The sequence below is a fragment of the Oncorhynchus tshawytscha genome, linkage group LG34 (assembly GCF_018296145.1).
Source record: "Oncorhynchus tshawytscha isolate Ot180627B linkage group LG34, Otsh_v2.0, whole genome shotgun sequence".
Taxonomy (NCBI): Eukaryota; Metazoa; Chordata; class Actinopteri; order Salmoniformes; family Salmonidae; genus Oncorhynchus; species Oncorhynchus tshawytscha.
Window position 1 is genome coordinate 9109566 of NC_056462.1, and position 25477 is coordinate 9135042.

At 43.5% G+C, this 25477-nt stretch overlaps 1 protein-coding gene and 1 pseudogene across 2 annotated transcripts; both read left to right on the forward strand.

Annotated features, from left to right (window-relative positions):
* LOC121841780 overlaps positions 1–24771 on the forward strand; it is a 36256-nt pseudogene extending 11485 nt beyond the window's left edge.
* LOC121841801 (zinc finger protein 775-like) lies at positions 1163–8983 on the forward strand. 2 transcript variants are annotated; one of them, XM_042311961.1, is made up of 4 exons: positions 1163–1331; positions 1449–1738; positions 6154–6265; positions 6489–8983. In XM_042311961.1, the coding sequence occupies exons 3-4, from the start codon at positions 6163–6165 to the stop codon at positions 7445–7447; spliced, it is 1062 nt and encodes a 353-aa protein (XP_042167895.1). In that variant the 5' UTR covers positions 1163–1331; positions 1449–1738; positions 6154–6162; the 3' UTR covers positions 7448–8983. The 2 variants fall into 2 exon arrangements, with proteins under 2 accessions (XP_042167895.1, XP_042167896.1); XM_042311962.1 differs by having other exon boundaries at positions 1163–1738.
* Positions 24772–25477: the final 706 nt, after the last annotated feature.

Here is a 25477-nt window from a genome sequence, read left to right on the forward strand (position 1 = left end):
ATGTGATTTTCTGGATTTTTCTTCTCATTTTGTCTGTCATAGTTGAAGTGTACCTATGATGAAAATTACAGGCCTCTCATCTTTTTAAGTTGGAGAACTTGCACAATTGGTGGCTGACTAAATCATTTTTTGCCCCACTGTAATGGGAACAGCTAACATGTAGCCTTTGCTCACGTGCCACTACGTCAACGTCTTTAATTGGCTGTTGCTTAAACTTAACCTTGAACTTAAACCTTTTCTAATGTTCGTAAGTATGGCCCCAACATGTTGAAAGTGTGTTTATTATGCGTGTGTGCGACTGTGTGTGTATACGTACCTGAGGGAGACTATGTCGGTGTAATCTGTATCACCTGTCACTTCCAGGAGGAGGAGGGTCCAGAGGTGCTGCTGGTGAAGGAGGAGGGGTGTGAGGAGAGTCTGGGGAACCCTGAGGGGACCATGGTCATGGAGGACAACCAGACTACACCTCCTCCTGAAACAACAGAGGAACCAACTGAGCAACACAGGACCACATACAGTCTCACTGAGGTGAGCCAACTGTAAACTACTGTCTGAATGGTATTAGGTCAGGGCCCGTATCCACAAAGCCTCTGAGAATGAGTGCCGATCTAGGATCAGTTTTGCCTTTGAGATCATAATAACACTATGTAGACAGGTGGGGACAAGGGCCCGTAGTTATCTAACTGCCTGAAAATTCTCAGTGACACATATTTGGTCCTACTTTTACGCGTAGGAGTAAGAGCATGTTATCAACATTCCAATGACTTAAAAGTACTCATATCTCAGGGTGTATTTAAGAGAGCTCAATAGGTGTCTTAACCGGTTAGGAGTTGCCAGAAGTTGCCACTTTACCCTTCTTGGTAACAGTGATGATTTGGGTCCATCACAGACCGTCAAACCCAGATGGCACTTAAAGCACCTCAAGTCAAAGGTTCATTTTCCCACCACTCTACGCCAGATTATTTTAAAAAAACATGCTGCCGTCATCCAATTCGCTGGTTTTCCGGGAGTTGTTGCCGTCATTGTTTATGCCCACATCAAAACCATTGCCCTCCATGGATGAGAACACATTCATCAATCGAAAGCGGTACCACAGTATTAACACAAGTGTTTTTTTTAATGCAGACTATAAGATTCTTGATGTTGTAGCCAACTGGCCTGGGTCTTCACGACTCCAGAGTGCTCAGTGAGAGCGGCCTCAACATGCTGTTTGAGCGAAATGTTGTTCCCTTGGATGTCACTTTCTTGGTGACAAGGGGTACCCCCAGATAAGGTGGCTGCTAAACCCCTTTTCTACGACCTCTCCCCAGGGCTCAGCTCAATTATAACAGGTGAGGCAATAGGCCAAACATTTAATTTACTGGGCTACAGAATACAGTGGGCTTTATCTCAGTGTAATTAAAATTTGAATCCACATAAAATGACATGTAAATATTGTTTTATCTGAGGGATCACACGGAGCCTGGTAGAAAGGGGAATAGGCCAGTGGAAGAGGAGATTTCATGTTCTCCATGGAGAGGTGCATCACAGCCCAAGCAAGGATGGTCTGTCGCATAATAATGGCTTCTTCAATATTGAACGACATCTGCAAACTACGGCTCATCCGTCTACCTCCCGACGATGGACAATCTGAAACTGACGATGACAACAGTGACTATGGCGATGATGATGCAAGCCCCAGTGACATAGGTGGACAGGGAACGCTTTTCCACCAGCACTTTACCAACCTTCACTTTAGGTAGGCTCGCATAACAATCTCCACACTTCGTTTTGCCGCTTTGTCAGCGCAGGAGAATGGTCTCGTAGAACCCAATATCTAGCTACAGAACATTAAGCTATTGGAATGGGAGAGCATCATACAGATATGCAGGGTTGGGTAGGTTACTTTCTAAATGTAATCCGTTAGTTACTAATCAGTAATCGTAATCAGTAACGTAATTTTTGGATTACCTAAACTCAGTAACGTAATCTGATTACAGCGTTACTTTTAGATTACTTTCCACTTAAGCGTTAATAGATGAAGACAATGTATGTTAGCAATTGAACCACATCTATTGCAGGATAAATCAATGTTAATGTTTACATATCTGGCCATATATGGATGTGAAATTTTACTTTACGGATTGGTTATGGAGGCTTCTTCTAACCCACCGCTTTCTACTACATATAATAATACGATTAAATTATATCTTTACATTAAAAACCAAAGTCTATCAGAATTACAGTCATTCCAATAAATGTTATACACCTTAATCTTCAAGAATAGGACTTGAAATATGGAAGTATAGATTTGCCAAATTGTTTTACCTGAGCATAACCCCAAAAATAAGGACTTATTAGCCAGCCCTACTATGTTTGATTTTGTTGTCATGGAGGACTGATTGGGCTCATTGATTCGAGTTGAAAAATTAAAAGCTGTGCTCATGGAATGTTATGCTTTAAGCCTACTGAAAAGTTATATTTACATGTGAAAAATTAATGCCTTATGCTGCATTTGCCTATTGTTTAAATTTTTGTTGGTGACACTTTGATTCCTTGATAATATGCAGCTGTTTAAAGGGCAAATCCACAGAACAATGACAAAATGGTTGCCCCGCCTCTGTTTTGGTATAAAAAAAAAGGCTGCGGGATGGGCCTGGAGAAATATAACCACTGTCAGAATAATAGACAGAGCTACGGATGCAAGGACTGACCATCGATGATATCAAAATTGTTTTAACCATGTTATGAGGCTCTGGTGTTTGTTTACATTTACAATGTTTGCAAACATTGGAGAAAAACAAGCTTATATTTGGGCTTTTCATGGAGTGTGACAGTTGAACTAAGCTCATGAGGCATTTATAAGTGATATTCTTTAAGAATAAATGGATATATCCATTGAAAGTTCAAAAATTGACGTAGCAACTACAGATTGCCCCTTTAAGTCTATCAAAAGTGTGCAAGTTTGAGCATATGTCCATTAGGCCTATGGATTTATTTATTTTATCAGCATGAATTAGATTAAGCAATATAAGCTCCAATTGTATTCCATAGGCTGGGATCCACACTATGCAGCTGTTGCAAGAGCGCATTTTCTCACTGGCTGTCTACTCGTTTCAAAAACAATGATTGATAGGCAGCTTAAACGTCTTGAATTCAACCAATATTGGGTTCAAATACACATTTAGATCTGTGAACAGCCATCCACAACAACCACAATCCATAAGTCGCAAATAGCTAAATGAGATTCACATCAATGCGCAAGCGTTTATTCAAATTGGATAATCTTTGGGTGGCGACAGCAGTCGCACCATTACAAGCTATAGCTTGGACTGTAGCCTACAAAAGGCCTATTCCTGCTTGTCACATATACTCCCTCTCCAGCCTCTAGGTCATCAGGCTGCTGATTATTCCGCACACCTGTCACAATCGTCTCGCGCACCTGCGGCTCATGACACTCACCTGGACTCCATCACCTCCTTGATTATCTTCCCTATATCTATCACCTCCCTTGGTTCTTTCTTCGGGTGTTATTGACTCTGTTTTCATGTCGGTGCTTGTTTTATTTATTAAAACACTCACTCCCTGAACTTGCTTCCCGATTCTCAGCGCACTCGTTACACTGCGCTTTTCCTGCGATCCATCAAACACATTTAGTGTGTGATAAGTTTTTCCGCAAACAATTTGTTCAAAATATAAATGTGAATAAAGTGTTTTGAAATTCAACAGTAAGCTTAAATCCTATTGTGCTGATCGGTGACCCTCAACAGCGCAGCGTCTTGCTAATCGCCAATGCTCGAGATGTTCACTTTTGAGCCCTTCAGGTAGTTAAACACATTCCGCTATGGCACTGAGGTGTTTACGTGGAATACCCATTAGACAACAAAATAGTATACTTTACAGCGTGCATAACATAGCAACTGAATTTAGGTGTACCTGTTTTTGCCAACTTCTGAAGGGAAATGGAAATCTCCAAACTACATTTTGATAGGATGGTATACCAGCGTTGTTCACATTCGTCAGGAGTTCTTATAGAAAAATGAAATGTGCTGTTTGTTTCAGATATGGCCCTTGATAATAATTTTGTATTTCTCATCTTGCTCTGCAAGTAAAATACTTTCCTCATCCCGCCAGTTTTATTTCCATGATCGCATGCCGCATAATGACATGTTTTTCCGGCTAGAAAATTTAAAAGGGATTGGTAGTTCTATGTAAAGAGGGTAATGTGAGACAGATGTTAATCATTTTCTATCAAACTAATTGGATGAGCCTCTTTCACCACAGTGGTCATGCGCCGGTGTGCCTGTGCGTAATATTTAACCAAAATAGGACTAATAGCCAATGTTACAATTAGCCGACACCATTATGATTATATTTTGAGGATTACGTTTGACAATAAGAAAAACAAGATATCTAATAGCCTACAAAACAAACAATGTTGCTAGCCCTGCAATTGGTTTGATATTAATGTTGCTTAATTGTATCAATCTTATTTTTGGAAATGTGGAATATCCTCAGTGTGTCCTTTTTCGACCCCCAAAAATACAAAACGTCATCCCACTTTCACTTAACGGCTCTTCAAGGCGTAAAAACGTGCTGAGATCAACTCATAAAATTAACCCCTACTCATCGCTGAGAGTAGGGGAGAGACGCTAATAACTACCTTTTTTAGGTCCTATTCTGAGCAGTGTGTAAATTAGGTCACATTCGATTCCTATGAGTAATTTTGAGACGGCCCCTGATCAGCACTTCCACTCTGAGACTCTGGACCCTTATCCACAAAGTGTCTCAGAAAGGGTCTTAGGATTCTTCTGTCAACCTGTTTTCAGACAATAAAAAGCTCCCAGCTCAGAGAAGGTTTTAGGATGACACTGCTCAGACAAACTCTGGGCCAGGAGTAAAATCAACTCATAAAAGTTTCTCAGGTGGAAATCACGAAAATTTGAGTTACCGCAAAGGAATAGGCATCAAGTTACTTGCCGATGTTGCATAAAACGTTGAAAGGTTTAATCTTTACACAATTAAAAACTTAACATAGCCCCTAGATGCTTTCAATTGCTCAATTTATAGGCATGCCCAATTTAGGCATTTTAACAACAATGTGTTATTCCGTTTAAATAACATGAAGTCGATTCATGAAATAATCGAATGTAAAAATACACTGAGTGTGCAAAACATTAAGAACAACTCCCTAATATTGAGTTTGTTAGGGCCTGGACTACAAGGTATCAAAAGTGTTCCATAGGGATGCTGGCCCATGTTGACTCCAATGCTTCCCTGTTGTGTCAAGTTGGCTGGATGTCCTTTTGGTGGTGGACCATTCTTGATACAGACAGGAAACGGTATTTATCAAATTATACCCCTTCAAAAGGCACTTCAATATTTTGTCTTGCCCATTCACCCTCTGAATGGCACACATACACAATCCATGTCTCAAGGCTTAATTTGTGTTTTACCTGTCTCCTCCCTTTCAACTACAATGATTGAAGTGGATTTAACAAGTGACATCAATAACGGTCATATCTTTCACTTGGTCAGTCTGTCATGGAAAGAGCAAGTGTTAGTATTTAGACATATTTAGACATATGTGATTTAGACCTTGTGAAATCATTGTCAAACGCGTAAGAAATACTGTTGCATGTAGGTCTAGATTATTTCTGGATTGATCCTTTAGAAATATCAAAACATTAGTTCAACAAGTCTAAAGTGATTTCTTGTCTATGGCACCAGAACCACTGACTCGCTGCCTTTTTCTATAATCAAGACACCTGCTGGTAACTCTTAACTGGTTAGGACAGCTCAAGAGGTTTCCTAAATATCGGTCATCTAGATGACTAAAGAGGCTTCAAGCATAGCTTTTATTTTTACCCATAAGAGTAAAATGTATCTATTCTCAGCACTTATGACCAATTTTCTACTCTGAGACTTTGTTGATATGGCCCCTGGTCTTTATTCATTTTGTCTTAAGTGAGGGATCATGCCTTTGAAGTATCAAACCATTAAAGAGTGTCAGGTAGTCAAATCAACTAACACATTTGCATAGTATCACATCAACTAACATGCTTGCATAGTACTCATAGCAATCCCTCATTGCCCAATCAGAAGATGCTTCATAGCAGGGTGCTCATATCAGATTTCTTGATCCAACATCCTCTCACTCTGTATCTCTTACAGTCAGTAGACATGGAGGATGGGAAGCCTGACCTGCTGCTGGTCAAAGAGGAGACAATAGAAGAAGGACCAGAGATCATTGATTTGCTGAGTGGACTAAAGATGGGGGCACAAGGTAAGGGAGAAATACACAGCCTACATACAGTAATAGATCTTAAATGGGAATAGTTATGCACTTGCCTATTTTATATTATTCTTCATTCATAAAATGAAATCAATACAACTTATGTTCACATACAAAAACACACATTATAATGTATGAATTTCACCAGGGAATTGACAAAATGTAGAGTTCTCTGCCATGTTTGTAAAGTCTATTTTGTAACCTCTTCCTGCAGGTGGTTGGCTGGAGGCTAACAGAGGAGACTGGGCTGCCATCTTGGATTCCCAGACCCAGACTGGTGCACCCAAGGGCTCAGGGGACAACATCACTGAGCAGGCCAGGACCAGAGGCGACATAGTGGAGATCAGTGGATGGGACAGTGTCCTCAACTCTGGAGTGGGGAACAACACCTTGAACCAAAACCAGAAACAGACAGTCGAACACAAAACAACAACCAAACTCAGTCTCCATGACAACAGACTGGCTGAGACCAGGGCAAGGTGTAGATTTGGTCTGCAGGGACCGGGAGGTGTCCTTATGCGGCGGGACAGAACAGACACAGACTCGGCTAGCGATGCTCCGTCCTGCTCCTATAGTTGTGATTCAGAGAGACTAATGGTGCCTCAGGTTAACCCCCTAACAGGTGCAGCCTTTAGTCTGCCTTCTGTAGGGTCTATCAACTGGAACATGGACCCTGCGACAACACAGACACTCCCTGGCATTTGTCCTCCTCACAATCTCCTAATGTTAAACCAGACCTCAGACAATGCCAGTGGCTCAACACTAAATGGCTACACAAGCCCATTGACAAATGACAGTAGTAGTAACGCTATCACCAGATCTGGTGGCAAAGAGAAGCGCTTCCCGTGTTCGTTCTGTGGGAAAGCCTTCAGTTTCCCCAAACAGGTGGAGATCCACCAGAGGATGCACACGGGGGAGAAACCATTCAGCTGTCATCTTTGCCGGGCTAGTTTCTCCCAGTTGTCCAACCTGAAGAGGCACCAGAGGGTTCACACTGGGGAGAAGCCTTACAGCTGCCCCCAGTGTGAGAAGAGGTTCTCCCACCAGCACCATCTGAAGATACACCTGAAGGTCCACATGGGGGAAAGGTCTGTACGCACTGGGGAAAGAGTGTTCTCGGAGAGGAGTTATCTCAGGATACACCAGCAGAAAATGCACACGGACAACGTATAGTGAGTGTTAAAGGAATAATTATTTTATTTAGCGCTTTTCATACAGTATCTCACTTTTAAAAAACAGACAAAAACAAAAAGTGTGTCTTCTCCTTCAGGGTCCTGTCTAATGCCTGGGCTCATAGAAAGCCTGGACCTGGGTCTAGCCTTCCTCAGTTACCTCATGGTTACCCCACTAATACAGACAGGGTCAGGATTGGTGTTCACGAGAGGTACCTAGCCTGTAACACAGCACACAATCCCAACAACACCCAAACAATGGCTAGAGGTCAAGGAGGGAGCTCAAAGACTAACCATCTGAGGGTGGTGGCTCCTGCCTCCTCTGGTGTCATTGGATTACAACACGCGAGGCCGAGCATGAGGACGGATGCTGACAAGACATACGCCTGCCCCAGGTGTGGGAAGCACTTCGCTAAGACTAAATATATGAAGCAGCACCAGAACGTTCACACTAAGGAGGCCTTTCAAGTGCAAGCTATATTACAAGAGCTTCTCATTCCTGAGTAGCCTTATTAGACATAGGAGTGTCCACAATGGGGAGAAATTGTAGCAGTGTGGCTTGAGATATATACAAGGGATATCTTGGAACTATTCTTTAGCTGTTATATTATAGTCATCATGTGAAGTGTCTTGGGCTAAGAGGGTAATTAACCATATAACATTCATTAAACCTTTGTTAACTTGTCATTTAAAATAGGCTTATGTACCTGTTTTTAGAGAGACTAGGTTAGAATAAGGACAGTTTCATTTTTACCTTACTGAGGTGATGTAGATGGAATAAAGTGATATTATTATATATTCTAACACACTTTTTTCTAAACTAGTCTGCTCTCTGCTTGAAAGATACTGATCATAGGAGATTTGATGTGTAGTGTAATAAGCAGTACCGCATTTCAAAGAACAGCATACATCACTTTCATTTAACCACACCCTTTGAGCTATGACGTCAACCAATAAGATACTTTCTCTTCGGTGTAACGGAAGTGGGTGTGGCTAGGCGACATGGCGGAAGCAGATGTGGAACTGAAATCGAATGGCGGTGGAGAAAAGGATGAGTGGACTTTTGTCCAAAAGAATGGGATAAGGAGAACAACTGTTGTGGAAAATATGTCTAGTTTTGAACATATCCCCATTGTATCCGGTAAGACTGCGGTTTTTGGAAAAACAATGTATGCCAGACTTGGTGAATCTGTTTCCATTTAGTGTGTTTCTGCTGATCAGAAAATATGAATATAGTCTATCTTGCATTGATGTGTCACCTGTCAAAGGAGTCTTGGAAGAAGTCGACATTGCTCTACTGAAGAATGAATCTTGTGGTAAATGGCATGAAAGAGAAGATTTTGTCTGTTCTTAGGATTTTTATGTGGAGTGTCTCCCTACCTGAGTGCAGCTGGGATGTGTACTATTCTGTGAGAGCCTTTATATACTTCTTAATAAACTCAAATGGATAAGTTAAGTCAAAGTTAAATGTTTTTTCAAACAATCCAGGGGGGGGGGAAGCCATATTACAACCTGTGTGATGATTGCGTTGTCTGCTCTATAACCTGTTAGTTCATAGGCCTATATATCACAGTGTCAAGGCATAAGGCCGAGACAATAAGACAGTGGCAGAATAAATTCAACCACACCTTTGTTTCATCACAAAACTGGAGAGTAACATCTATCAGGTGAAGTTAACAAAACACATGACCATGCTGGTCAAGTTTCCGACATTGTCGGACTTCTAAACAACTATTGATTTAGAATCACGGAAAATTACCGCAAATCGCAAAGGAAACAGGTACTGCCTCCACTATTCCAGCACCATTTAAACTCCAATCAACGTGGTACTGATTTCTGTGCGTGCGTGCGTTGACTCACCCTACTTGAAAAGAATCACCAATGCCGCCATCTTCTTTCATGTTGCCTAACCGGTCTATGATTGTTATACAGTACACACTTTACGTTTCTGTTGTCCTAGGCTACCTGGCTAAAATACTTGCTAACTAGCCTAACTTCCTTTCATGGGAGACGATGCACTAGGCCAGCTAGTTAACATTACCCTACTTATTGAACTTCCATCCAAACGTAGTTTTTAAGAGAGCAGAGTTGGAGAGACTTGCAATTTCTCTTGAGATACGTTTTATAGCATACTTTTTAGGAGTGGGACGGATTTCAGTCGGAGACAAATATGGGTAATCAATATTGAAAAGTACATTTGCTTGTAAAGAACTGCCCCGTGCTTCTCCGCCCATAGGCAATAGCCTACTCTATTGTATTACACGTGTACCTGATCTCGCACGTATGGCTACTGAACTTGAAGCAGCAGCAAGAATGATGGCAGCGGACACTTGCACTTTCTCTTGAGCTAGGTTTTGCATATAGCCTACATTTTAGGACGACGATGTGCAGGCAGACAAATACATTGGTAGCCTAATCAATATTTATTGAAAACTAAAAGGTACAACGCTCACTCCCCATGGTAGCCTGTGCGCGCCTTTTCAATTGTGATCACATTTTTTGATTGCACCTCGACTCACGTTGGTTGAGGGCTTTCCATTATCAATATTTATTTAGACACTGTAGTAAACTATAGTCTAATCATATTTCAGTAAATTTCCTTGGAAATATAAATACCACGTGATTCCCCCTCTATGCATAGGCAGCCTACTCTATGTCAATGAGACCACACAAAAATATAAACGCAACATGCAACAATTTCAAATATTTTATTGAGTTACAGTTCATAGAAGAAAATCAGTCGATTGAAATAAATGAATTATGCCTTAATCTATGGATTTTACATTGGGGCGCAGCCGTGGGCGGGCTTTGGCCCACCCACTGTGGAGCCTCGATACACGTGGTCTGAGGTTGTGAGGCCGGTTGGGCATACGGCCGAATGATGTTGGAGGCGGCTTATGCTCGAGAAATTAACATTAAATTCTCTGGCAACAGCTCTGTTGGACATTCCTGCAGTCAGCATACCAATTGCACACTCCCTCAAAACTTGATAAATCAGTGGCATTGTGTGGAGTGACAACTGCACATTTTAGGGTAGACTTATTTTCCCCAGCACAAGTTGCACCTGTGTAATGATCACGCTGTTTAATCAGTTTATTGATATGCCACAGTCAGGTGCGTGGATTATATTGGCAAAGGAGAAATGCTTCCAAATAATCTGCAAAACCAAAAAATATTTTCATCCCAAAGTTGTTTTATGACCACCGGCTCCCACCCGCAGTATGAAAAATGGAAAAAAAGTTAACCTAACGATGGCTGTGGTTTTTCACACTCAAATAGCCTCCATTATGGAGGTGCTAGCGAATGCAGCCGTGGCAGAGATTTGTAAACTCGTAGACGACGACTATGCAGTGTTTCGTTTGGAAATAACTCAAAGCCAGAAAGAAAACGGGGCATTAAGGAGGAAACTACAGTTACTGGAACTGAAGAAGGTGGCGCGAGAGCGCGTCCTCGCCAGTCGTGCCAGTAGTGTCAAGATCCTCGACCGATACAGAGGATTGACAAGAGGTACATTTTGCTTGAGGCTGCGTGGCCTGTTGCCCCGTTACCCTCTGCACATGTGCCTTTTGTGTTAGCCAGAATTGGGTCTTGGTTAGTTTTTGGATAGCCTAATTCGCCTGATTACTTATCTGTCTTGCAATATAACGTTGAGCATTGACAGTAGCTAACCTAACCACTTCTTTTCCACCAATAACTCTCTCGGGTCACTCGAGGCCACGTGAGCTTTGTGAAGCCAGCAGGACACAATACATGGAGAGATGACCAACCAATCACTGTTGATGAGGGGAGTGGAACCTCAACCCAGCATGTTATTGTGATAGAGGTTAGTGTAATAGTCAGAATAACACTACATTTCAGAAAGGCTCCACTCAGCTATTCACTTGCTTACATGTACATCATTTATCTGCCATAGCGGAGCTTGTGTGACTTCTCTACGGCATTGTCACCCAATTATACTCAATACTGTCAATAACCTCCCCTCTTCTTGTGTTAGTCTGCAGATGCTGCAGGTCCTGGTGTCAAGCAGGAGAGTTCTGAAGGAGAGGATGACCCACGGCACATCCAAACTGGAGTGCCTCCTGTAGCCATGGAGGACCCCACCACTGCCCCAGCAGCACCCAGGACCCGACGCAGCATCACAGAGGTTGGTGGAACACTGAATGCCACCCTCAAGTCAGAGACAGACACCAAGAATTTAACAGGTCTGGGGCGATTGGGCTGTCCTGCTCTCCGCTCAGAATATTTACTTGATGGTAACCCAAGCCCGAGGATGGATCTGTCCCATCAGGACCATCAGGACTTAGGTGACACATTGCAGACTGGCAATGATCCGTCCTGTTCATACAGAGAGATGATACCTGGTGACATGCCAGTCATCTTAGATACACGGACTAATCCAATGAGAGGGGACTGGAACCAAATCAAATCAAAATCAAATCAAATCAAATCAAATTTTATTTGTCACATACACATGGTTAGCAGATGTTAATGCGAGTGTAGCGAAATGCTTGTGCTTCTAGTTCCGACAATGCAGTAATAACGAGCAAGTAATCTAACTAACAATTCCAAAAAAAAAAAAAAAACTACTGTCTTATACACAGTGTAAGGGGATAAAGAATATGTACATAAGGATATATGAATGAGTGATGGTACAGAGCAGCATAGGCAAGATACAGTAGATGATATCGAGTACAGTATATACATATGAGATAAGTATGTAAACCAAGTGGCATAGTTAAAGTGGCTAGTGATACATGTATTACATAAGGATGCAGTCGATGATATAGAGTACAGTATCAACGTATGCATATGAGATGAACAATGTAGGGTAAGTAACATTATATAAGGTAGCATTGTTTAAAGTGGCTAGTGATATATTTACATCATTTCCCATCAATTCCCATGATTAAAGTGGCTGGAGTAGAGTCAGTGTCATTGACAGTGTGTTGGCAGTAGCCACTCAATGTTAGTGGTGGCTGTTTAACAGTCTGATGGCCTTGAGATAGAAGCTGTTTTTCAGTCTCTCGGTCCCAGCTTTGATGCACCTGTACTGACCTCGCCTTCTGGATGACAGCGGGGTGAACAGGCAGTGGCTCGGGTGGTTGATGTCCTTGATGATCTTTATGGCCTTCCTGTAGCATCGGGTGGTGTAGGTGTCCTGGAGGGCAGGTAGTTTGCCCCCGGTGATGCGTTGTGCAGACCTCACTACCCTCTGGAGAGCCTTACGGTTGAGGGCGGTGCAGTTGCCATACCAGGCGGTGATACAGCCCGCCAGGATGCTCTCGATTGTGCATCTGTAGAAGTTTGTGAGTGCTTTTGGTGACAAGCCGAATTTCTTCAGCCTTCTGAGGTTGAAGAGGCGCTGCTGCGCCTTCCTCACGATGCTGTCTGTGTGAGTGGACCAATTCAGTTTGTCTGTGATGTGTATGCCGAGGAACTTAAAACTTGCTACCCTCTCCACTACTGTTCCATCGATGTGGATGGGGGTGTTCCCTCTGCTGTTTCCTGAAGTCCACAATCATCTCCTTAGTTTTGTTGACGTTGAGTGTGAGGTTATTTTCCTGACACCACACTCCGAGGGCCCTCACCTCCTCCCTGTAGGCCGTCTCGTCGTTGTTGGTAATCAAGCCTACCACTGTTGTGTCGTCCGCAAACTTGATGATTGAGTTGGAGGCGTGCATGGCCACGCAGTCGTGGGTGAACAGGGAGTACAGGAGGGGGCTCAGAACGCACCCTTGTGGGGCCCCAGTGTTGAGGATCAGCGGGGAGGAGATGTTGTTGCCTACCCTCACCACCTGGGGGCGGCCCGTCAGGAAGTCCAGTACCCAGTTGCACAGGGCGGGGTCGAGACCCAGGGTCTCGAGCTTGATGACGAGCTTGGAGGGTACTATGGTGTTGAATGCCGAGCTGTAGTCGATGAACAGCATTCTCACATAGGTATTCCTCTTGTCCAGATGGGTTAGGGCAGTGTGCAGTGTGGTTGAGATTGCATCGTCTGTGGACCTATTTGGGCGGTAAGCAAATTGGAGTGGGTCAAGGGTGTCAGGTAGGGTGGAGGTGATATGGTCCTTGACTAGTCTCTCAAAGCACTTCATGATGACGGATGTGAGTGCTACGGGCGGTAGTCGTTTAGCTCAGTTACCTTAGCTTTCTTGGGAACAGGAACAATGGTGGCCCTCTTGAAGCATGTGGGAACAGCAGACTGGTATAGGGATTGGTTGAATATGTCCGTAAACACACCGGCCAGCTGGTCTGCGCATGCTCTGAGGGCGCGGCTGGGGATGCCGTCTGGGCCTGCAGCCTTGCGAGGGTTAACACGTTTAAATGTCTTACTCACTTCGGCTGCAGTGAAGGAGAGACCGCATGATTCCGTTGCAGGCCGTGTCAGTGGCACTGTATTGTCCTCAAAGCGGGCAAAAAGAACCAGTACAGTAGTAGTGTATACCCTGAAGGGTGCCTAGATAAGAAAGGGGAGGTTATAGTGATAGATGAGGTGACTGTGAAAGTGGAGGGTGCTGCTCCTCTGACATGGAATGCAGACAAGACTCACTTAGGAGAAGGCCATTCACAGGCAACACCAGTGACTTCTTAGACTGCAGGGAAAGCTTAGAGACAAATCTAACTGTTGCAACCCACTCCCCTTTACACACGCTCATCAGGGATCACGACCCATTGTCCACGCCGATCTCACCTTCCGATTCACAATACCTTTTCGATCAGGTATTGAACTCAAACGACAGGGCTAGAGTCCAGGCTCGGGGAGGGGGAGCCACATCAGGCAATAGCAAAGAGAAACGGTTCCTCTGCATGTTCTGTAACAAAGGCTTCAGCAGCTCCCAGAAGGTGGAGATCCACCAGAGGGTCCACACAGGGGAGAAACCATACAGCTGTACCCAGTGTCATATGCGCTTCACCCAGGCTGTTGACCTGAAGAGGCACCAGAGGGTCCACACAGGGGAGAAACCCTACAGCAACCCTCAAGTGTGAGAAGAGGTTCTCCCACCAGCACCAACTGAACATGCACTTAAGTTCACACGGGGGAAAGACCATTTGCCTGTATGCACTACGGGAAGAGGTACTCCGAGGATACACCAGCAGAAAAAACATTCCACGGATTGACCTAGAAATGAACCATTCCACTCGATAGCTTCTGACGTTTAGATCAAACCCTGCATTAAAGACAAAGATAAATGTTAATTGGTGTCAGCAGAAAAGCTCCACATATGCATTTGGAATAACAGATTTCAGTGTTGAATACTCCCGGGTAGAACATTGCATCCAGACATGATATAAGCCTAAAAAGTCGGTTTCATGGTGTTTGTACTGTGTAGGATATGATGTTCAACTACCTAATGTTTTTCCCAAGACACTTTTAATGAGAAAATGAATGCAGTTTATCAAGTTCATTCTGATTTTTAGTTGAGACGTATGTGTGGTTTTATATGGCGTATTTAAAATGTATGTTTAATAATCCCAAAATGGGGCTTTTCATTAATTGAGACTCTCTTTAGTATATATCACATCTGCTCTCACCCTAGTCTTAAAACACCAGGCAGCGCTTTATAACCAATATACATGTTTAAAAAAAAAAAAAAAATGTTAAATTAAAAAGCCATTCGGCATGCTTGAATGGACGCGTTTTTGAATAGCCGTTTTTACATGGTCCTTCATATCGCCAGATTCTGACTCAGCTACAGTTAAGATGTTCCATTACCCAAAAGAGGCTTAAATGCTGCTCAGATGAGTTACCCTGCCCTCCTAAGCCATATGAGGCTGTTGTCACCACCCACAACACACGGACGAAGCTGTCGAGTCCCAGAAAATGAGCAGCGAGGCCTTACACACCTCTCTCATCACACAGTCAACCATTGGTCAAGTAGTGACCACCCTCCCCAGCTGGGACCTGCCCCGTAAGAGAGACGAGATCAGGAGGAAAGAGCTGTCAAACATATGGCACGCAGCTATACATTTGTTATATCACTTTCTTCTATATATTTTTTGGGGGGTGGAGGGGAAACAAATTCATAATACATTAAAATGACTCAAACCAAATCGAAACTGTAAAAATTATAATTGACTTACATTTACAGTGCATTCAGAAAGTATTCAGACCCCTTGACTTTACACATTTTGTTGAATTACAGCTTTATTATAAAATTGATTAAATTGTTTTTTTCCCTCTCAATCTACACACAATACCCCATAATGACAAAGCAAAAACAGGTTTAGACAATGTTGCACATTTATTAAGAATAAAAAACGGATATGTAAATGTGATAAGTATTCAGACCCTTTACTCAGTACTTTGTTGAAGCATCTTTGGCAGCGATTACAGCCTCGAGTCTTCTTGGGTATGACGCTGCAAGCTTGGTACATCTGTATTTGGGGAGTCTCTCCCATTCTTCTCTGTAGATCCTCTCAAGCGCTGTCAGGTTGGATGGGGAGCGTCGCGGCACAGCTATTTTCAGGTCTCACCAGAGATGTTCGATCGGGTTCAAATCTGGGCTCTGGCTGGGCCACAAGGACATTCAGAAACTTGTCCCGAAGCCACTCCTGCGTTGTCTTGGCTGTGTGCTTAGGATCGTTGTCCTGCTGGAAGGTGAACCTTCGCCCCAGTCGGATGTCCTGAGCGCTCTGGAGCAGGTTTTCATCAAGGATCTCTGTACTTTGCTCCGTTCATCTTTCCCTCTCCTGACTAGTCTCCCAGTCCCTGAAAAACATTCCCACAGCATGATGCTGCCGCCACCATGCTTCACAGTGGGGATGGTGCCAGGTTTCGCCCAGACGTGACGCTTGGCATTCAGGTCAAAGAGTTCAATCTTGGTTTCATCTGACCAGAGAATCTTGTTTCTCATGGTCTTAGGTGCCTTTTGGTAAACTCCAAGCGGGCTGTTCTGTGACTTTTACTGAGGAGTGGCTTCCGTCTGGCCACTCTACCATAAAGGCCTGATTGGTGGAGTGCTGCAGAGATGGTTGTCCTTCTGGAAGTTTCTCCCATCTCCACAGAGGAACTCTGGAGCTCTGTCAGAGTGACCATTGGGTTCTTGGTCACCTCAGGTTCTCCACTGATTACTCTGTTTGGCCGGGTGGCCAGCTCTAGGAAGAGTCTTGGTGGTTCCAAACTTCTCCCATTTAAGAATGATGGAGGCCACTGTTCTTGGGGACCTTCAATGCTGCAGACATTTTTTGGTACCCTTCCCAGATCTGTGCCTCGACACAATCCTGTCTCGGAGCACTACGGACAATTCCTGTTGGCTCTCCACAACCGACTGGCCGGTGCTCAGCGGGGTTCCATCCCGAAGGGGTCTCCCCCTTCCCTGGAGAACGGAGCTGTTCTCGACCCAACCAACCAGCCATGGAGATACGTTACTCGCCGTGGAAGTCAAATACAACATCCTCTAGAAATGGGTCTCCTTGGAGATGTTGATCCCGGACCCGACACAGCTTTGCCGCCCTGGATCCAGAGGTTCCAGCGCCACCTTCTTTGGGGATTTGCCATTCAAGATCGGATCCGGAGGTACCTATGTCTTTGTCCTCTGTTCTGTCTGGGGCTCCCACCCTCGTCAAACCGTGAGGCTGCCTGAGAGACCTGCCCATTTGACATCGCCAGCTGTCATCATAAGCAGCTCTATGGTGGGAAACATCTCGGTTCCCAAGGCAAAAACCCTGTGCAACCCAGGAGCACGAGTACAGAACATCACAAGGCTGCTTCTGACTGTTCTACAACAGATGCCGGTAGCTGACACTGTCGTAGTCCATGTGGGGTCAAACGACATTAGGAGGGCTCTCTTGGAACATCTGAAAATTGATTTTAAAGAACTGATTTTAGCATTTAAAAGACTCCAAAAAACAGCCAATCAGGTGCCACAGAATGACTTTTGCAGTTGGCTCAGAACAGGGCAGCACGGCTGGCCCTTAAAAGTACACGGAGAGCTAACATTAATGACATGCATGTCAATCTCTCATGGCTCAAAGTGAAAGAGATTGACTTCCTCATTACTTGTTTTTGTCTATTTTAAAATACAAGCGCACATCTCGGACACCCATGCATACCCCACAAGACATGCCACCAGAGGTCTCTTCACAGTCCCCAAGTCCAGAACAGACTGGGAGGCGCACAGTACTACATAGAGTAATAGCTACACGGGCCCGAGGACACACAGTGTATTGTGAATTCTGTAATGAATGTATTGTAATGTAAAATTATATAACTGCCTTAATTTTGCCAGACCCCAGGAAGAGTAGCTGCTGTTTTGGCAGGAACTAATGGGGATCCATAATAAATGGAAATGGGATATACCTGAGCTAAGGGTCTGAATACTGTGAATACTTTTAGAGAGATGGTAAACATAGGCTATAACAAGTAAGTAGCCTTTCACAAACCTTGGCTCATCTCCTGTTTCTGATGTACAAGTACACCCCCTATTGCAGGGCCCTAGCCCAAATCTAGCTCCTTAATGCTGAGTGCCAAGCGGAGATGCATCAGGGCCCGTTTTTACAGTCTTTGTTATGACTCGGCCAGGGATTGAACTCACAACCTTCCAATCTCAGGGCAGACACTAACCATAAGGCCACTGAGTTGATCAGACTATAACAAGGACAGTCCCTATATGTCGCACACCTACGGCAGTGGTAGAAACAGTTAACCTTGTTCAGTCGTTCGTTATTTATTTTTTTTAAATTGGGGGGGGGGCTAAGTGTCAGCCCGAACAATGAAGTCCCTGATAGTCCCTGCCCTGCAGTGAGAAGAGAGCTAGGTCAGAGGAAATCTTTTGGCAAACAGGATCAGACATGAGGACATTCCAATGTTACCTAATGGCTCCCTTGATGTGATATGTAGTGTAAAGATGCATTTTTAAACATCTTTATCTTTTATCCCTTCTGGTTGAGGTCTCATCAAGGATATGTACTCTACTGAGAGCATCATCAAGCCATTCTTTAGGGTATGGACGGGCCTCAAGCTGTCTACATTTTCATAGCCTAATTTTCAACATGTGTTTTTCAACATATGTTTTACTTATTTTCTACTCTATTCTTGCTAACACAATAATGTTATTTATAAACACGTCTGCTCACAGCTTTTTTTTTAAATGATCATAGGAGATTTGATGTAATGTAATAAGCAATACCGTATTTCAAAGAACAGCACGCATACCTTTTTCATTTAACTACACCCTTCTAGCTATGACGCCAACCAATAAGATCATTTCTCTTAAGTAAACGGAAGGGAACAAGGACCTAGAACGATTTCGATGTTATCGTTGTTATTGTGATCTAGACGTTTATTAACACCCTGGAACACAAAATATGATTAATTAACTTCACAGCATCACACACTTACCCCAGGTAGTCTTTAATTCGCGCTGGAGACAGGAATTGGTTCATATATGTTGTTATCTAGCTAACTGCTAACAATGGCTGACTATATGGTTTTTCACACTCAAATAGCCTCCATCATGGAGGAGCTAGCCAATGCAGCCGTGGCAGATATCTGTAAACTCGTAGACGACGACTATGCAGTGTTTCGTTTGGAAATAACTCAAAGCCAGAAAGAAAACAGGGCATTGCGGAGGAAACTAGAGCTACTGGATCTGAAGGTGGCACGGGAGCGGGAAGAGATGACAACGAGAGAGCGCGTCCTCGCCAGTCGTCCCAGTAGTGTCAAGATCCTCGACCGATACAGAGGAATGACAAGAGGTACATTCTGCAGAAGGCTGCGGGCCCTGTCGCCCCATTCCCCTCTGCGCATGTGTTCAGATGTGTTACAGAATTGGGTCTTTATCAGTTTTTGGATAGTATACCATACTTCCCCTGATTACAAGGCTATCTTTCACATATATTTGTATTTAACCAGCCAGGTCAATTAAGAACAAATTCTTCTTGCACAAAGATTCTTTATTGAATTTCCTATCATACTCGATTTTTAAAAAGTGATGCATGGAACATAATCAATCAATAAATAGTGTATTAACAAGTTATGAGAAGTGTTACCTTATATCCAGGGCCAGATTACCGAATAGGCATTAATAGGCTCTATTTTAATTTCACCTGACCAAAGCACTGGTTCCATTCCAAGTGCCAATGCCATGTAGCAAACTCCAGGCATTTACATTTGTTGCTTGTCATATTAATCAGGCTGTTAATACACAATGAATTGATATATACAGCCTGAAACTAAATGGGATGGGCATTGACATTTTTTGACTGTTGGAGTACTCGCATGCTTTTTTTCAGAGTAGTCCAATGGGGGGGGATATATTTTTAGAACACAAGGCCCGCACTGGAAAAAATGTGTGCATTTATCTATATGCCAACAGATCGCAACAATGCCTAATTTATCATAACCATTAGAGATAAAGTCTGAATTGCTAAATTGCCCCGTATATATTCAGTCATTTAAAAAGCAAGCTCCTTTTAAGATTCATTTATTGAAACTGTAATATCAACTGGTAGTAACTGGATTGTTCTTAATCCTCCCCTGATTCAGAATATACCATTTTCATTGTCCTGGCATGCTTGGTTCAATAGCTATTGACGATGAAAAACAAATATCCCGTATAAAACTACTTTTACCTCAGTGCCAAACTGAACCATATACCTACCAGCTCTCTGAAAAGTTGGGTAAACGATACTTTCCAGTCTATATTTTGTCTCAAATTTCACAGCTGCTAGAGTAAGTTTAAATGTATAGTAGGTACATTTACACAATTTTGCAAGAATTTGTTTCAGGCTGTAAAGACCAATTAATTGTGTATTACAGGCTTATTAATCAGAATCATTTGTTGAATAACATGAAATAGAGTTCTATGGCCACGCACACCAGTGGTGGGTTTGTCATCGAAATGAGAATGTGGTGGGTTTGTCATTGAAATGAGAATGCATGAGCAGAAAATAACCCCATGCCCTACTGTAAAGTATGGTGGTGGATCTTTGGTCCTGGAGCCCTTTAAGGTCAACGGCATCATGAACTTTATACAGTTGTAGACAATGTCAATAGTGTACAATATAGCGTTGAGCATTGACAGCAACTAACCTAACCAACTCTTTTCCTCCAATCACTCTCTCAGGTGAAGGACATCTCACTAGAGGCCACAGGAGCTTTGTGAAGCCAGCTATAGATGAGGGGAGTGGAACCTCCACCCAGCACGTTATCATGATAGAGGTTAGTGTCATAGTGTAACATGAAAAATTACAGTACGTCAAATGTGGCCCATTAATTAATTTCAGAAAGGCTCCCCTCAGCTATTCAGTCATGTACATCCTCATTTATCTGCCATGGGGGAGTTTGTGAGACTTCCCTATGACATTGTTATCCAATTCACCTCATGTAACGATATTAACCTCCTCTCTTGTCTCAGTCTGCAGATGGAGAAGCTGCAGGTCCTGGGGTCAAGCAGGAGAGGTCTGAAGGAGAGGTCCCACAACACAGAAGAGACATCGAGATTGGAGTGCCCCCTCTTGCCACGGAGAACCGCGCCGCCACGCCCCAACCCAGGCCCTGCCGCAGCATCACAGAGGTCAGTAAGAATTCAGAACACCGTCTTCAAGTCAGAGACAGACACAGAGACTTTAAACACAAAGGCTCTTGCACACAGGGTCTGACCACAGAGACTGGGCTTTCCTGCTCCTGGCTCAGAGTATTTACTTTACGGTAACCCGAGCATGAGGACGATTCAATCCCATTGGGACCCTGACAACATGCCCTTGGGTTTAGAGACACAGACTGACCTGTCAAGAGAGGACTGGTAGTGTATAGGAACCAAACAGTGGTGAAATCCTTCATCTGTACCCAGTGTCATATGCGCTTTACCCAAGCTGGCCATCTGAAGAGGCACCAGATGGTCCACATAGGAGAAATCCTACAGCTGGCCCCAGTGTGAGAAGAGGTTCTCCCACCAGCACCACCTGAAGACGCACCAGATGGTCCACACAGGAGAAAGGCCATTCGGTGGTACGCACTGCGGGAAGAGGTTCTCAGAGAGGTGTTACCTCAGGATACACCAGCAGAAAAAACATTCCACTCTATAGCATAAACCACGTTTCCATCCACAGATGAAAATCATGGCAGCTGTGATGGACAAATATAAATATTCTTGTTCATTGCCATAATAATCTCATAATGTGGATAGCCTACCTCCACTGTATCTGCGAGCTGTTGGCTAGAGCGCAGGTACCAAGACCAGAGTAGGTACATTTGCTATTTAACGCAATAGTTTGTGACAAAACGGTAGAGTTGAAAAGGTGATGGAAACATTGAATGGAAATATTGAACTTTTGATGTTTATTCTGTACATGAAAACTTAAGCGAAAAAGTATGTTTTGTGTGCACTACGTCATCAAGCACTGAATTTTATCTACAACAAGTCTGTTTGGTGGGAACATCCACATATTTTCTTGAAAATCTGTCATCAATTGAATGGATACCTAGCTATAGAAAGTAACCATTCCACCCGATAGCTTCTGACGTTTAGATCAAACCCTGCATTAAAGACAAAGATTCATTTTCATTGTTGTCAGCAGAAAAAAATTGACATTCATTTGTAATAAAGACAGTAACAGAATCAGTGTTGAATATTCCTGGGTAGAATATTGCATCCAGACATTGTGTGATATATAAGCCTAAAAAGTCTGTTACATATTGAGTTTGTACTGTGTATGATGTGTTTCATTACTTCCATTCAACTACTTCATTATATATACTGTATATAAGGCATATAGAATGGGTCCTAAATTATTGACACTCTTGATAAACTATAGTATTTTCCCTGATATTTATCAAGGGTGCCAATAATTTTGCAGTTACATTTGCATGTACAGGAATTTGACTTTGTGAAATTGTATAGGACTCAAACATAGTGGGGATGGGTAAACACTCCATGTTGAAAGTGTGTTTATTATCTGTGTGTACGTACCTGAGGGAGTGTATGTCTGTGTAATCTGTATCACCTGTCTCTTCCAGGAGGAGGAGGGTCTAGAGGTGCTGCTGGTGAAGGAGGAGGGTCTGGGGAACCCTGAGGGGACCATGGTCATGGAGGACAACCAGACTACACCTCCTCCTGAACCCACAGAGGAACCAGCTGAGCAGCACAGGACCACACAGAGTCTCAATGAGGTGAGTCCACTGTGAACTACTGTCCGAATGGTATTAGGTCAGGGCCAGTATCCACAAAGTGTCTCGGAGCAGGACTGCTGATCTAAGATATAATTTTATTCATAATGATCTAAAAGGCTAAACTGATCCTAGATCAGCACTTCTACTCAGACTCTTTGTGGATACTGGCCCAGGTCTTGATTTGTTGTCTTAAGTGCGGGACCATGCCTCTTGAATGATCAAATCATTAGTGTCAAGTAATAAAATCAACTAACATGTTTGCATAATACTCATAGCAATCCATCATTGCCCAATCAGAAGATGCTCCATAGCAGGGTTCTCCTATCAGATTTCTTGATCCAACATCCTCTCACTCTGTATCTCTTACAGTCAGTAGACATGGAGGATGGGAAGCCTGATCTGCTGCTGGTCAAAGAGGAGACAATAGAAGACGGACCAGTGAGTATTGATCTGCTGAGTGGACTAAAGATGGGGGAGCAAGGTAAGAGAGAAATACATATAGCCTACATACAGTAATAGAGCTTCAATGGGAATAGTGATGCACCTGGTTACTATTCTTTTTTTTCTTCATTCATAAAATTAAATCAATAATGTATGTTTAGTTACCAAAACACACACATTATAATGTATGAACTTCACCAGGTAATTGACTCAAAACTCTAGATATGGAGAATGGTAGAATTCTCTGCCATGTTTGTGAAGTCTATTTTGTAACCTCTTCCTGCAGGTGGTTGGCTGGAGGCTAACAGAGGAGACTGGGCAACCATCTTAGATTTCCAGACCCAGACTGGTGCAGCCAAAGGCCCAGGGGACGACATCACTGAGCAGGCCAGGACCAGAGGCGACATAGTGGAGGTCAGTGGATGGGACAGCGTCTTCAACTCTGGGCTGGGGAACAACGCTGTTAACCACAACCAGAAACAGACAGTTGAACACAAAACAACAAACAAACTTAATCTCCATGACAACAGACTGGTTGAGACAAGGGCGAGGCGTAGATTTGGTCCGCGGGGACGGGGAGGTGTCAGTATGCGGCGGGAGAGAACAGACTCGGCTAGCGATGCTCCGTCCTGCTCCTATAGTTGTGATTCAGAGATACTGATGGCGCCAGGTGCTACCTTCAGCCTGCCTTCTATAGGATCTATCAACTGGAACATGGACCCTCCAACAACAGAGACACTTCCTGGCCTTCATCCTCCTCACACTCTCCTAATGTTAAACCAGACCTCAGACAATGCCAGTGCCTCAACACTAAATGGATACACAAGCCCATTGACAAATGACAGTAGTAGTAACTCTATCAGTAGATCCGGTGGAAAAGAGAAGCGCTTTCCGTGTGCATTCTGTGGGAAAGCCTTCAGTTTCCCCAAACAGGTGGAGATCCACCAGAGGATGCACACGGGGGAGAAACCATTCAGCTGCCACCTGTGCCGGGCTAGTTTCTCCGACTCTTCCAACCTGAAGAGGCACCAGAGGATGCACACGGGGGAGAAACCGTTCAGCTGCCATGTGTGCCAGGCTAGTTTCTCACACTCATTCAACCTGAAAAGGCACCAGAGGGTCCACACAGGGGAGAAATCCTACAGCTTCCCCAGTGTGAGAAGAGGTTCTCCCACCAGCACCAGCTGAAGATGTATGTACCTGAAGGTCCACATGGGAGAAAGACCATTCGCCTGTACGCACTGTGGGAAGAGGTTCTCAGAGAGAAGCTACCTCAGGATACACCAACAGGAAATGCACACGGCCTATGAATAGTTTATAGTAACATGTAGTAGTACTAGCTAGTTTGTAGTTAATTCTGTTGGTTTTAGATGTATAGGGAACTGGATGAGGTGAACTGAGGAAAGAATGAGTGTGATGAGGCAGAGTAGATGATATGGTGATGGTTGGTGTTTTGGTGTCTGTAAAATTGCTTAATTGATGGGTCCAACCCAGACTGCATGTCCCATTAGGTTGATACTTGTGTTTTATAGCGAGATAATGAGTGCCTTAATTCACATTTACTTGACATAAAGTAGTGAAGATGTGTGTAATGTTGAACCTTTTCCAAAGTATTCAAACATGTATTTTATTAAAGTGAGGGTACCAGATTTACATTAAGGTCAAGTGTTAGTGAAAAGTATCATGTATCGTTTTGTGCAATACAAGTACTGAACGTCACGTTATGTGAGTGTATGACCATCTTGTTGACATTAAATACAAAATTGACTCTGTGCTGACTGACTTAGTTATTTTTGTATCATTGCAGGGACTGAGTTTCCCTTGTCTCAGTCGAACAAAAAACGTAATACGTAATTATTGAATCAACACATATGCTAATTTTTTAAATAATAAACTCAGATGGTGCTATAATGTTAGGTACTTGATTCAGTGTTAGAGATGGCCTGACCGTTGTTAACATTTTTTTAAATATCATGTCATGTTTCTGTGTGTACAGCAAAGAGTTAACATACCAAAAACCAGGGATAGATGGCAGTATTTGCGCAAAACTGAAACCGCGAACCACCACATTCAACCCCAGTAAGGTGACCCGGAACATGGATGAGTACAAACAGACCAGCTTCAAACTCCGTATGGCAATCAAAGAAGCAAAAAGTCAGAACAGGGACAAAGTGTAGTTGCAATTCATCGGCTAGGACACAAGACGCACGTGGCAGGGACAGTTAACTCTTAAATGGCTGACAGCCGGACGGCATCCCAAGCCGCGTCCTCAGAGCATGTGCAGACCAGCTGGCTGGAGTTTTTACGGACATATTCAATCTGTCTCTATCCTTGTCTGCCGTCCCCACATGCTTCAATTATTCCACCATTATTCTTGTATCCAAGCAAGCCAAGGTAACTGAACTAAATGACTATCGCCCCATAGCATTCACTTCTGTCACCATGAAGTGCTTAGAGAGGCTAGTCAAGGGCCATATC